Genomic DNA, 14,789 nt, shown 5'->3' with positions numbered 1-14,789 from the left:
TAATTATATGCAGATTCTTTTTTTTAAAATTTTAAAGTATGTATTGGAGATGAAGCAAAAGAGATGCTAAATGGGAAATGGGAATGATTCAGACTCTATCAACCATTCATTTTATTAATTCGCCAAAAAAAAAAAATCATTATATTAATTATTTAATTATCAAATGTATTTTCTTACCTGAGAGAGAGAGAGAGAGAGAGAGAGAGAGAGAGAGAGAGAGAAGGTACTTTCTGAAAGCGATTATTAATGTGGTGAATGAGACGTTGGGCTAGGCAGCTAGCGAAGCCAGAACACCTGCCTTTAGGTTAAAATCTTTATAATAATTTTTTTTTTGTGTGTATAAATAGTAAATATAGGAGCAAAAATTTGAGGAAAATTTTCCCATTTATTTTGTTTTTGTTTTTTATTTGCTCTGACTTTTTTTAATTACTTTTACTTATGAAGTATTGGTTTTTATTTATTTAATGAAATGAATAATTGTTATTTTTTATGTAAAGGACATAGGTCGGTGGGACTTCACTACTGCTGACTATAACTTTACCTTTCATTTGTTGTCATTTCTAGTAATTAGTTGAATTAGTTTCTAAATATGGCATGCTTAATATATGACTTTTTCTACGCCTTAGACTAAGATAACAAAAGGTCAAGGTTTTACCAAACAGAAAAGGATTTGATATGCTAGTAAATGTCGTTCATAAGCTTATTTGAACTCTCTCTCTCTCTCTCTCTCTCTCTCTCTATATATATATATATATATATAACTCTGTCTGCCATATGTCTAGCTATATATGCAGCTCTATAATCTTGCTGAGCAATATAGTCTTGATATATGTAGTGTATTGTAGCTCTTGCTCTGTTTTCTTTTTTCGTTGTGTTATTTTGTTGTTGTTGTTTGTTTGATACAAGCAGTAGTCTAAACTACTACAAATCAATCTAATTTATAAGAGGAGAGATTCGATGCAAGGATGCGGATTCACTGCCGTAATTCAAAAGCCAAACCCACGTTTGTCTTTTTATTATGACTTTACCATCTCATCGTGCACGCACTCATATACTAATTAATTTGAACCTTAAGATATGGGGGACACAACATTTGATATCTGATTCGACCTAGCAAAAGAGGCAGCGCCCACCTGTGTACTGGTGGGGTTCTATTTGGTTTGTTATGCCATGTCACTCATGGTTTGTATGTAGAGGACATGTCACTTTTCCTTTACCCACCTTATTGCAAACAAGCTGCCGAGGAAATGTGTAATGTTGGCCATGCTCTACCATTGGCAAAAACACAATCATCCATCTTTCTCTTAATGTTGCCACATAAGTACAATCTGCTTCATACTTGTACACTTAACTCAGGCGCTTGTATTCCCACACTAGCTAATTGTTTTAATTTCATATGTTTGATTAGAGTGTGAATTTTTGGTTCCTAGTATACCTTTATATATTTCAAGCATGAAGGTAAGGCATTGAAAGTAGATGTGAACTTGAGATTTTTGTTCTCGAAAGTCAAAAGTCATTGTGAGATCGAGTTGAAATATAGTCGCCCGTTGGATGAAAGGAGATCATAAGTCCAAATCTCATTGAAAAGCTAGAGACTTGTGTTGATTTGAATCGAGAATTGTGAAATTAAGAATGATTGTACTTGTGTTTCCCTGTAAGCAAATTAATATTAACCTTTGATATATGCCATCATTCTCGACCTATACAAGAGGACCATGCCGTGTAAAACGATATGCCTCATTTTGACAAATCATATATGGAGACGTACTTTAAATAGGGTTGGAATGATGTAAGTTTTGGCAAGCTCTACCATATTTTCGTAGAAAATCACAACCTTGATTTTCAAATTAGAAGAAGAAGATGATTCAATGACACAAAGATTTTCAATAGAAAATATGAGTGAAAATGACTAGTACATGTATAAAACTAAGAGGATCGAGAGAGTAATGTTCAAGAAATTATTGTATGTGACCGTAACATCACGTGACATGCTAATGTGGCATACACTAATTAACCAAAAGATTACTTGTAATGTTAGAATTTGTTTTAAAATCAATAAGGTAAACTTTTGGTATGTTTCTTCTCGTCTCTTGTACATATTTTACTGTGGTGATGCCATATATATATCATCAACCTTTATTGAAACATCAATATCATACTCAATCAAATGCCGTGATTCGATTAGATATATATATATATATATCATATAATTTTTCTTCTTCCTCTGTAGATATCATGTGTATGAACTTTCTCAAAATGTTCCAATACAACTTTTTAAATCATTTCGCCATGTCTGAATTTGCTTAGTTATAATATAGAAAGGCCATGGTAATTATCCATGTCCTCATAGGTCAAAAGTCTTTAGCTTCACAACAAGAAAATCTCCCCCGTATCTACAACGAGGACCACATTGAGGGCAACTGGTACCATAAATCCTTGCTCACATACATATACATCCACACATGGTAAATGTTAAAAAAGAGTTTTCAGTAAATTAGACCCTTGATCGAGATCGAACTCACGACCTATCCTATTCCTAATTTCGTGATTCTTCGAATGTAAATGAATCGTGCAAACTAGGGGTGTAGGAAGAAAAAATGAAAACCGAAGAGACTGGTAAAAAGGAAACTTTATATATAGCCCTTTGTTGACATTGGCCTACGAAAAGGAACACTATAGCTAACCTATATATGAACACATTCTTCTATTGTGAAAACAAATTTCAGCAGAAAGGAAAACAAAAGTGAATTTGGTGTTATGAAATTCCCAAATTTAGTTTGATAGGACCCTAGGAATTTCCTAACGGCTCAAAAATATTCTCATTAGTTTTCATCATATACTAGCTATATGTTTCACGAAAACACTGTCAAGCCATTGCAAATCCAGAAACTAGGCAGCTTTGAATTGTTTAGCTAAGAAGGGAAAGGAACTAGTTTAGTTCATAGATGATAACCTTTATAATACCACTTTAGTGGTAAGTTCTACTTAACATATATTTGTAAACCTACACTAATTAAGTTAATTACTACATAATTAAACACTGAAATTAATGTTGAAAAGTAATTCCAAGTACAAGCCCCAAAGTCTTATGATTTTAATATATATTCTCTGGAAAAGGGACCACAAAAAAAGCAACAATATACATTTCTTTCAAATGATGCTGAGAGTGCCATTGAAGGTGCATGTCTTCAATGCAAGACCTAAGACCATAAATGCATCTCATAGTCCATTGCAGTAGTCACCTTCTTTATTCATTGCTTTTGTTTGTGTGGTTTTTATGGGTTTTCTTAATTCGTGAACAAATTACAGCTCGTTCTAATTAAGCTTCTAGAAATATATATATACATATAAGAGCATTCCATCGCTAACCAGTTAGACCAAGAGATTCATATACTCATCTTAAAGTTCAAAGTCCCAATTATAATTATTATAAAATAAAATAAAAATTATTTGGTCCCGTGAATTTCCACCTAATTACGGTTGCTTTGTACAACTTTAAGTGACACATTTAGTATAGAATGGGTCACTCTTCCAAAAGCTTACCAAAAATGGTTACAAAAGCTTATCTCAATTAGCTAGGTGGATGGTGAGAACCTCTCCTGCTACATGGCAGCTAGCAATGTTCAATGTATATGATACCATTGACCTTAGGAACAATTAGCCGTGGGAGAAAAGGAGACCTTCTATGCTTTGTTTTCTAGTCTTGCGACGGTTTGTAGTTGTAGAATAGCGGGGTAGAACCCCAAACAGTGGTAGAATTCGAACTTGAGTGCAAAGTGGGGAGTATATCTGCTCTAGCTAAGTCCACGTCTGCGTCACTGGCAGAATTGTTATTTCTTCCTTAACAGTGGTAGAATTTACTTGCCTCCCAGTGTAAAGGTCATAATTCATGGACATGGACCTGTTATCCTTTTTAAATACTCTCTGATGTTAGAAGCACATAATACTAGCTTGCAGCTTAATGCATGCCCTTAAGAAATAGAGATATTTTGGATGGAGGATAGTTTATAACTCGAGCAAAAATATTAGGGTTTTCTTTGATAACCATTGCCTTTGTTTTTGTTTTTGTTTTTGTTTTCCAATCATGAAAGCAAAGCCTTTAGTCACCCAAATAGGAATGTAATTGAAAGAGAAAGAGAGTGAAAGGTTATGTTGAATTTGTGGTTGTGGTCCTTTTCAAAGGCTTATGACTAAAGGTTCACGTCATTAGCCACAACCACTCCAATGCTAATCCGATTGTGATGGGAAGCTTAGAGGATCCTATCCCCATTATATTCTCAACTTACTGTAATGTATATATATATATACACTAGTCTCTTGCACACGCATGAGCGCCTTTTTCTGGTTCAATTTTACATTAATACGCCCTTAGACTATGTGGTGGTTCTTTCATATGCTACTTTAATCTAATCTAAACTAATGCGAGGGAAGCACATTCGCTCTAGCCAACTTGGCTAAGCCTGCAAATATTTATGATATATTGATTTTAAAGCAACAAAATTAGAGCATGTAAAGAAATGATAGGCTTCCACTGAATTTCATATGACTTGTACATCACGTATAGCATTCAACTTTCTCCTTGCCCCCTTCTCTCTTACTTCCTTATGTGACCAAACAAATTGGATCATCCCAAGTCCTTGCAATATGATAACGAATACTATGCCATCTAGTTCTACACAAAGCAATATAATTAGGGTATTAACTCATTGTCAACTCGCAATTAAGTAATCTCAGAATTTGCTTTTTCCCCCCAACAACAAGTTAAAACAAAGAAAATGCCTGAGCTAAACTTGGCAGGCCTTGTCCTAATCAATCTTAATTATTCTTCCTTGTCTCAAATTAACCCAAGTTAGTTTAATTTGTAAGTATTAATAAGTACCCATCACCAAGATGTAGCTTTTGTGTATGGAGGAATATCTGTGTTCTGGTGCATGTCTATTGCCTGCCATACGACCCATGCCAAAATAGAAATAGCCAAGCACAAGATTTACCTTTCACATTTGAAATTTTCCAGATTGGGAACTTGATTTTAATGTTTTAACTCTTAAGTACTCTCTTTTTTATGTGAAACCCAGTAAAAAAGGGTTATGGATGGTCCGGATTCCTGCAAAATTAGATAGTTTTTTTGCATTAGATTTTAGTTTCTTGTATTCTCCATGGAATATAGATCTCGTGAGATTGCAATGTCACTACCCCTGTTCCAATGAAGGAGACATGTAATCATAACTAGTAATTTTGTTTTTTCTTTATGAAACCACAGTTCAAAAACCAATCATGATTCATTTTATCTTCTTTTTTCTTTTGGGTGGTCTGCAAGTACAACTAGTATTTCAATTTCCAATTCCATGGTCACTTTGTTTCAAAGGTATTGAGTTGCAAGTTGCAACCGTGGAAGCTTCTACTAGTACCCAAAACACAAAACTGAGAAGGAATACATGTTTTTTCCCACTGTCAAATTTTAAGACCCTTGGGATCAAGTGACATACATTATTCCTACACTTTTTAAAGGCAATTTGAGTCTCTAGAATCAAGTGATTATCTAACATTGTATCAAATTTTGATAATAATAAATTTGAAATCACTGATCTCCTTCTTTACTTGTTGGTCTCCTTTATATATATATATCCTTTTAAAGGTTTTTAACTCAAATGGTCTTTAAATTTATACCAGAGTTGCATTTTGGTCTCTCAACTAAATTATTCATTCAAATGATCCACAAACTCTTTATTATTCGGTGAATTGGTCAACCATTACATTTTTCGTGAGTTTTAATCATGTGAATGGCACGTCAGGGGTACAGAAAGAGTATATGCGTTTTTTTCATAGCTCATTTTTTAAAAAAAATCTTAAAATTCATTATATAAAATGATAAATAACATTTTTCGAAGTTTAAAAAAAAACATAAAAATAGAAAAAGAAATCTTAAGAACAAAAAAACCTCTCCAATCAACCCGTATGATATATGCACCTTGCGGTGCCAGTTCAACGGCAAGACGATCAGTCACTTCACCATGAGGATTCAAGATGAGGACATGGCTATTTTTAAACGTGTACAGCCGCACGGCTATACTATTTCTTAAAAAAATTTAAAAAAAAGGGTCTAGCCGCTCGGGAATACTATGCACCACGTGTCAAAACAGTAAAGCCGAACAGCTATAGTATTTTTTCAAATAAATAAATAAATAATGGTTATAGTCGCGATACTATTTAAAATGTAAAGAATAAAAATCAGAGTATAGCCGCACGGCTGTATTTGATAGCTGCACGGCTATAATATTTCTAAAATAAATAAAAACCGCCTAGCATGTCGCCCACATGTCAAAATAGTATAGCCGTCGGCTATACTATTTTTATATAATAAAAATCGTGGTATAGCCGGTCGGCTATACTATTTATTATTTTTTAAAACGGGACCCGCCTAGAGACCAATTCGCTAAATAATAAGGAGTTGGTAGACCATTTGAACGAATAATTTAGTTGAGGAATCAAAATGCAACTCAGGTATAAGTTTGAGAACCATTTAAGTTAAAACCCCATCTTTTTAATTTAGAATTTCATGTTTGTCCAACAAGGGATCCCGAGCCTCTGTGCTTGAACCATATTTTATAGGAATATGTTGCTTGAACCCAACTTTAATATAAGAAAAAGAAAACCCCAATTATGGCAATTAAGAGTCGCAAGTTATCTTCCAATTGTTAAATATAAATGCAGATTTGTGTAAATATAAACAGATTAAATATATCCAATTAAAAGAAATCACAATTAATAATAGGTAGATTAAAGGAAAAAGAAAGTCTGGCCTGTGAACCCAAGAGAGGCACGATAACCGCTGTCCTAAAGCTGTAGACGCCTTCCTACATGCAGGTTATGGCGGTGTCTACAACTCCAAGATACAACCCAAAGACCTCACAGGATGTCTGGTCCGTTATGCACGCCAACGGCAGACGGGTATGCCAAGTGTTGATCGATTGCCCAGGAAATAGATAAAGAGAATTGTAGGAGATGGATAATGATGAGTGTGATTTAGATATGGAGGATGAGAGTAACAGAGAATTGTTCGTACTCTGTTATGAATGAGGAGTTCTTTATTTATAAGACTCCAGACACTTTTTTATAGAGTCACGTCTATTGAGTCAACAAATATGACTTTTAAAATAAATAACTATTACTATTAAATATATAACAATAATAATAATAAGTTTTGAATTTTAATAAAATAAAACAAAGTAATAAATAACTAACACCAATTTGTCACACCTTCCAAAAGATCCTCGCATTCTTCACTAACTAGACGTAATTTGGTCTAACTGGTTAGTTATGTGGATACTTATTTGAGTTCGTTAAGTTGGTCAATCAAGTCATTCAAAAGTTAATTCAGTCTAACCAGTTGCTTAGGCTCTTTCTTTTTGCCTAATTAAGTCATAATTAGGTGCAATGGCTAGTTTGACCCCATAATGAGAATATGAGTCCAATACTAAGCTGTTTCTCAAAAGATTTTGGTTAAACATAGAGTAACACGACCAACCACAAAAACGAAGAGATTCTGTTGTACAAGCAAACGAATTTGTGACCTCAATACATGCAAAGCCAAAAGGCACCCAACTTATGTTGGGGTACTTGGGGAAAGTAGGCTCCAATCTGCATGTGGCTGTAGGCCATCAACGTCTCTCTGTTTTCAACACTTTGCATAATGAGTAATCTGTGATTCAAGTATCATCTTATCTCTCTGATTCTGTGTGGCATGGGGCGTGTTATAGGTTGCCTCTACCAGTTCTTTGCTTCCTGCCCTTAAATCTTGTTGACAATGGCATCAACATAAATCAAGTCAAACAATATCATTCATCCAAAGGTTACATACAGTTTACAAGGATTTATCTTACAAATTCAAAAGTTCGGCATCAGCATGAAGTTCACACGACTCACCGGGATGCAAAGGAAAAAAAATTATTGGAAACAAATATTATGATTACAGATAAAATGTACTTATATGCAAAACATGTTATACACGAGATGATTCTCAGCCCAGGATATCAAAGGGAGAGTCAAAAAAATTTGGAAGCATTCAAATTGAATGACTAATTAGTGAATTACACACACAAGGAACAACCATGCTCTGCTGCTTTGATAACTTTCTTTCTGTCACCAAGCTGGAAATAGCAACTTCTACTGGCTGTTAAGACAAATGCAGAAAAGATTTCCATTTTATATGCTGCTGGTAGAACGTGATGAACGACTTCTGCTGCCCCGACCGGAGCGATCTTTCCTTAACATGGCTTCTATGTTTTGAAAGCATTTCAACGGTCTAACCTGTACTTGTTGCGTGGAGGGAAAGGAAAGCTCAGCTATATATAACTAACTAGTCATGCAGAAACGCACAAGCAAACAAAGTAAATAGAAAACCACCATACACGATGCCCTGACTAACTACATCAATTAACTTAGTAACAGCCTTTCGGGCTTTACAGCCATTCAACAACATTAGATGGACCAAATCTAAAGTTCCCTCCAGTACTCAGCTTCTTGAATTAGTTTGCTAAAATGTATATCCAGAAAGATAGTTTGATTGATACTATTGTGATATATTCTGCACAAAGTTTACATTTTGTACACCATAATAATATCAACATTTACACACAGAGAGAGAGAGAGAGAGAGAGAGAGAGCACCTTCCAACGCCTTTTATGACCAAGAGAGTTATGAATAGATTCCAGCCTCAATATTATTTGCCTAAAAGCTGGTCTTTTAGCTGGATTCTCATTCCAGCACTCCTCAATCAACCTGTGAGCGGGTATCACATTTACAAGATCAGCTACATTTCTATGAGCCTAACAACACAGAAGTATAAGGAAAAAAAATCATATTTTCTGAAGGAATATGAATTTTGATTAGCATCCCAAAAGTCATATGCTACATTAGCTAGTTCTCTGAGGAAGAACTACACAAAACAGATTGGTAAAGAAGTTAACAAATAGCTGGCAATTGCATTTTCAAGATAAAACACCAGCAGTCATGACAGAATACCACAAGTATTCAGTATTTTCCAGGATATAAACGGAGATGTTGTTTTGACCAAAATAAAGAAAAGAAAACAGAGACTGAACACTAATCTTAATTGACAACATCTGGGAAAGTTGTTCTTAGAAACATATAGCACTTACTCTCTCAGACCATGTCCATAAAGCTTGTGTGGAGCTCTAAACGGCGGGCGCTCTTTTTCAACATATGCTTTTGGAACTTCCTTATCATGCTTGGCAGAAAATGGTGGGCAGCCTTCTATCATCTACAATACAGCACCTTAGAAAGTCACTAATGAAGCCCAATAAATCAACTGATTGGTCATGTCAAGAAATTCTCATCTTCTTCAAAATAAACCAAATCAGGTAGTGATAACTTGGTATATCCACAAAGCATTTAATATTATGCTCTTCAATAATAACTCATTAAAAAAGAAAGTTCACTTAGAACGGGGGTACACACTATGATGGCATAGCAATAACTTCATAAATATTGTCGGTCAAGGATTAAAAATTGAGCCATATTTACCTCTTGTAGAATTAGAGCAAAAGAGAATACATCTACTTTGGTATCATATTCTTCATTCTTGGAAACCTCAGGAGCTATGTATCGACCTGTCAATGCCAATTAACATATTCCACTCAGAAACTAAATACTAATCTGATGGCATGTAGATTTACAGCATAAAGGACTGCTATATCCACCTTAAAATAGCACCCCCCAAAAAAAAAAATTCCCTTTTCCAATGAAACTACAAATGCATACAACCCTATACATATTATTTCGGCTAGGATCAATGCAACATATTAACTACAATGGACAAATACTCACATGAAGTGTCTTGGCAAATCAAAGGTTTATCCTCTTTAACTGTCAACAACTTGCTAACTCCAAAATCCGCAACTTTCAGGTGTCCAGAATCATCCCGCAATATATTCCTGTTATCTTACTCGTGAGAAACATAAAAATAAAACGCCAACCGTTTCACACTATTATGCAAAATAACGATTCATGCTTTTAAAATTTTAGTGCTAATATGGGCATATGCTTCTTCAAGGGATAGATCACGTAAAATGCGGAAAGAGAAGGGGGAAAAGACCACTTGGGCTTTGCCTCACGTAAGTGCTAAGCGGAATGGGTATTGGATTGTCTTGGGTTCAATTCTTGCCATAAAAAAAATAACTGAAATGAAGAAGGACAAGAAACTTACGAAGGCTCAAGATCACGATGAATTATTGCTTCTGGCTTATTCTCATGCAAATAACTCATTCCCCTGCAAGATATCCAAAGATAATGTAGTGAGGAAAAGTATCCAAGCAACAATACATGATCTTTCTCTCTTCTTTTGAAGTATGTATTATAGAATAATCAAATTAGTATATAATTTCTTACTTATAAATCATAAAAATGAAGATAAGATCTTGCGCCTACAAATCTGATGAATCTTGTATGCAGAGCATCCAAGCATCACAACTTCTAAAAAGAAAAATTCTGGAAAACTAAATAGTTGTACCAGCTTTTAAAGGTTGCAGCAAAGGACAATTTCAGGAGTTGGAATGATTTAGGCTATACGTGCCTTTTGGCACTCCAAAATATCATGTTAGTTATTGACCTCAGGGATGAGTATTCTTGATAGGTAGTTCATAGTAAAACAAAATTTTCAGTGATATTTGCCAATGAAATCAAAATTTAGACCTTGAGTGGGAAAATTAAATTAAATTTCTTTCCCACTTTGAGTAATCTATTCCGACATTCACAGGAAAATGATTAACAAATAATTTCAATTATAAATGTCATCTGTCCCATACCCAAATTGTTAATTTATAAATAAATAAAATAGATAATTTGTTAGCCAAAGATATTTGGAATCTGATTATCAAGACCAATTCAAAGCAGTACCAGACCTTGCAATATCAAGTGCAAATCTTACAGCTGTAGTTGGCCTTAATGCTCCTTTTCTTTTCAAAAATGCACAAAGGTCTCCCTGCAATTAAAATACAGAATTATGGATCACAATAAAAATCTTTATATGTGCTTGTTTTTAAACTGAATATTATCCTCTCCAATTTTTCTCTCCATGCACCTTGGAGGAGGAATGCCAACTGAACAAAGTAAAAAGCTTTACGAGTATTATTGTTTCACACAACCATGTCAACAATGACATCATGCCTATTTGATTCTCCAATAGTCAACGGAATCCTAAAACCAAATTTGGACACTGACATAGACCAAAGAGGATGGTAATGGAAGAGTAAATAAGCACCTCAAACATTGCACTTCACACTATAAAATTAGAACTTCAACTTTTACAAGTAAACATTATGAAATATGCTCATCCCGCCTACTATTTCACAATACAGAGAGATACAATGACAACAAATACAAGGCAAAGAGTAAGAGGGCCAAATATAAGCACAGAATAGAGAAAAAAAAAAAGAAAGGGAATGATAATTCAGGAAACAGCCATGAGAGATTTAATCATGTAACAATATCCCATATTAAAAAATCAAAGGAATGGGAAAAACCTTAGGCAAATATTCTGTGACAATCATCATTGGACTGCTTTGAGTCACTGCACCCAAAAATTGGACTACGTTCGGATGTCTAATCTTTTGAAGAAATTCAAGCTCATCCCTGAATGCCTTCCTGAAGAAACACCAAATTGACCTATAAATTCAAAGAGCGTAAAGCAAGGAAATAGTGAATTGGAAAAACCATCAGTAGTTTATGAACAACCCACACTTTATCCTCATCAACAAGCACTTCCTCCCCCAGCCTTTTCACAGCAACCTGTATTCCTCGCCAGGATGCTATACGGTATGTTCCCTGGGCCACAACATTTTAACATATACAAATGAAGGCGAGTGACAAGACAATAGGCAGTTACTGATGCAAGATGAAGAGGATAATGGTTTCAAAATATTAAAAGAGGCACAACACCAATTAAACAACTAATCGAAAGTTTCTTAGACAGTCCAACAAAAAAAAAAAAAAAAGGTTCTAGTTAAAATAGCAGGGAGGTGGGAACCTGTAGTTTTCTTCGGGACTTGAAACAGAAATCAATAAAAAGAAAAAGAAAAAAAAACGAGACAAGATGATAACATAAAAAATTGGCTTTAAACATTCATTACAAAATGCAAGGACAGTTCCAAGATAACAGAGAAAACAAGAAATGACAATACCATAATCAATGTCATGGGAAAGGAAAAAAAAAACCTTACCTTGGTTATTTCAACACTGTCGGTAAAGTCAAGTTCTTTGGGATCAATTTCATATTCTGGGACTTCTCTGGCATACCTAACGTGCATGGGAGCCATCTGAAAATGAAAGCCATAAACTTCAGATATATAACAAGCACATTATCAACAAACCAAACAAACCCAGATCAGCTAAGCAAGAACACTCATATAATAAGCAATGAAAGTTTCAAATCAACCAAGTACGCATCCACAAATTCAGAAAGTACCAGAGGCTTTGCCCCACGCTTCTCCAAAAGCTTGATCACATCGTTATGCTTATAGTATATAGCATCTGCAAGAGGCTGTTCAAGCAACATTATCACCAATTAGCACATTTATTTCCCCCAAATTTACAGTTCTTCACATTGGAAATTGAGTTTTTACTTACGGTGCTTCCCCATCGGTCTTTGGGGTCAACGTCAGCACCGCGCTCGAGCAGTAGCGAAACGACGTCGGTGAGGCCCTGACACGCGGCGACATGGAGAGCCGTCCGATCATCGATGTCCTTGAAATTCACATCGATCCCGGAGTCCAACAGCTCCTTGACCCCATCCAAATCGGCTTCATTGGCCAAATACATGAGCTTCACTCGGGGATCGATCCCCTCCGGATCATCCTCCCCCTCGCCCACGAGCTCCTCCCATTCACACTCCGGCGCCAACGACGACTGCTTCCCCAAAGTGAACCTCAGCGGCGTCGTTTTCACATCCATTGTTAGCTTCTCAGACAAGCACAAATTTCCTTCGCTGAGCTGTAGACAGTAGCAGCTGAAGTGCTTTCTCTATTTGCAAATTTTTTGCTATATACGCGACGGTTTCGTTGGGAAAGTGTTTTTGGTAGTAACGTTCACAATTTCCGTTTTATATTTGTATCCTTAGGTTTGTTTCACTTGTTGGAAGCGCGTGGAGGGAAACGTCGACGGAACGCCAAGGGGGTGCATGTTAAGAAGGATTCAGCTAACGTGAGCGGGTGCGGTCACTGCGCCACCAACGAACTGGTCGATATGTGGATGTCAGCCACCCCCTTGGGATCGTTGGCGCGTGAAGTGTGTGAACTGTCAATGTCATGGTCCGACACTGAAGGGAATTATTTTTCTATTTGGCCTCCAAATAAAAAGTATTACTTTTGCGAAGATTTTTTTGGTTTTTTTCATACAAAGCGACAGTCTTGACACCATTGATACACAGACAAATAGTGTGAAAATGTGAAGAAATGTCTCAAATTAAAAAATCGTCACATATGTGGAATGGTTGATGAAATAAAGAAATATCACGCATTTGAAAGTTGAAAAATCTTATTATGGCTTATAAGGAGTCAAGCTAAATATTCAATTTCTTTTTTTTCCCCAAAAACAACATTTTTTTTCCTTTTTTTAGCCCAACGATTTTTCTCTTATCGATTAACAAGGAGGTAGAATTATCTTGGAGACCAAATGAACATGCTGACAACGACGTCGTATTTGCATTATTCCCGCACGTGTTTATCTAGGCATAGGATTAGCATAACATTGTACCACGCATCGGTTTCAAGCTTTGTTCGGAAGATGAAGAAAAACCAAGTCTAGTCTGGTCCCAATTTCCAAAAAATCCTGTTTTGGTCATCAATTTGCGTCTGTGTCCAAATGGTGAACTGTTTTGTTGCAAGAAGAAGAAACAAAAAAGGAAAGAAAGAGAGAAGATGAGATGATGTTGGCATTGGCTAGGCCGACGGCTGCCACTTGTGATGGTGAGTTCATTGTGCTTAGCACAAGCCCCACCCAATTAATGGCAAGTGGGTTCACAAACTAAAATTAAAACTTTCTTCTTGTTGGCTTTGTTCAACGAACCATTAATCAGTAAATTAAAATTAAGAATAATTAATTATTATAATAATAAAAAGGCAAGCTTTGGGATGGGAATTTTGAGAGAGAGAGAGTCCTCCCTCCGGTGAGTTTTGCAAGTCATGATTATCCACAGAAATGAGGTTGGCTGCCGTTGACAAGTGACAAAAGTAATGGGTTTCGATTAATTTTTTCATTTGACTCCTGTGATTATGGATAAGATCACATGGAGGCTGTCGCTTATCATCTATAAGCTACATTCTCACTGCATTTCTTTCTCTGCCATTTGTCATCTCGTTGACTTTCTCAAACCAGACCTCCCATCACCATTTCTTCTCTTCACTGCAACTCTTTTTTTCTTTACAAATTTATAAATAAACCCAATCTTAGACATGTATTTATAAAAAAACCCAAGCACTATTTAAACATATAAACACACCCAAAATTAACCCCAAAGTCAACTTTTTGGGTGTGTTTATAAATGGGTTTTGAGTGTGTATAATGATGGGTTTTGGGTGTGTTTATAAAGTGTTTTGGGTGTTGGGTTTTTTTATAATTTCAACCTCCATTTTGAGTGTTTTAGTGAAACTCCCTTTTTTCTTTTCGGGTTTTTCATCAAAGGAAACGAGGACTCGGGCCTTTTTTAATTTTGCTTTAGAGTAGTTCCATTGGCCCATAACAAAAGGGCAACAGGAACTTGGGCCGTTTTGTAAGTT

At 35.6% G+C, this 14,789-nt stretch overlaps 1 protein-coding gene across 1 annotated transcript; it reads right to left on the bottom strand.

The window, feature by feature from the left end:
• Positions 1–7,812: 7,812 nt before the first annotated feature.
• On the bottom strand, positions 7,813–13,328 carry LOC103325055 (Integrin-linked protein kinase family). Its single transcript, XM_008227188.3, has 12 exons — positions 12,643–13,328; positions 12,482–12,556; positions 12,237–12,332; positions 11,756–11,841; positions 11,541–11,661; positions 10,920–10,999; positions 10,226–10,288; positions 9,847–9,953; positions 9,544–9,629; positions 9,159–9,280; positions 8,667–8,778; positions 7,813–8,307 (listed from the first exon to the last, which is right to left on the bottom strand). Exons 1-12 carry the CDS (start codon positions 12,964–12,966, stop codon positions 8,203–8,205), a joined length of 1,377 nt encoding a protein of 458 aa, XP_008225410.1. The 5' UTR covers positions 12,967–13,328; the 3' UTR covers positions 7,813–8,202.
• Positions 13,329–14,789: the final 1,461 nt, after the last annotated feature.

This window comes from Prunus mume, linkage group LG3 (genome assembly GCF_029339155.1).
Source record: "Prunus mume cultivar Tortuosa linkage group LG3, ASM2933915v1, whole genome shotgun sequence".
In the NCBI taxonomy this organism is placed as follows: domain Eukaryota; kingdom Viridiplantae; phylum Streptophyta; class Magnoliopsida; order Rosales; family Rosaceae; genus Prunus; species Prunus mume.
Note: the sequence above shows the minus strand (reverse complement) of the source record. Positions and strands in the feature narration are given on the sequence as shown.

Coding starts and splice junctions, on each gene's coding strand:
- LOC103325055 (XM_008227188.3), bottom strand. CDS start 12,966: ATGGATGTGAAAACGACGCCGCTGAGGTTCACTTTGGGGAAGCAGTCG. Junction 10,289..10,919: donor TTTGCACTTGATATTGCAAG/GTCTGGTACTGC, acceptor GATATCTTGCAG/GGGAATGAGTTATTTGCATG. Junction 8,779..9,158: donor TATGGACATGGTCTGAGAGA/GTAAGTGCTATA, acceptor ACCCGCTCACAG/GTTGATTGAGGAGTGCTGGA.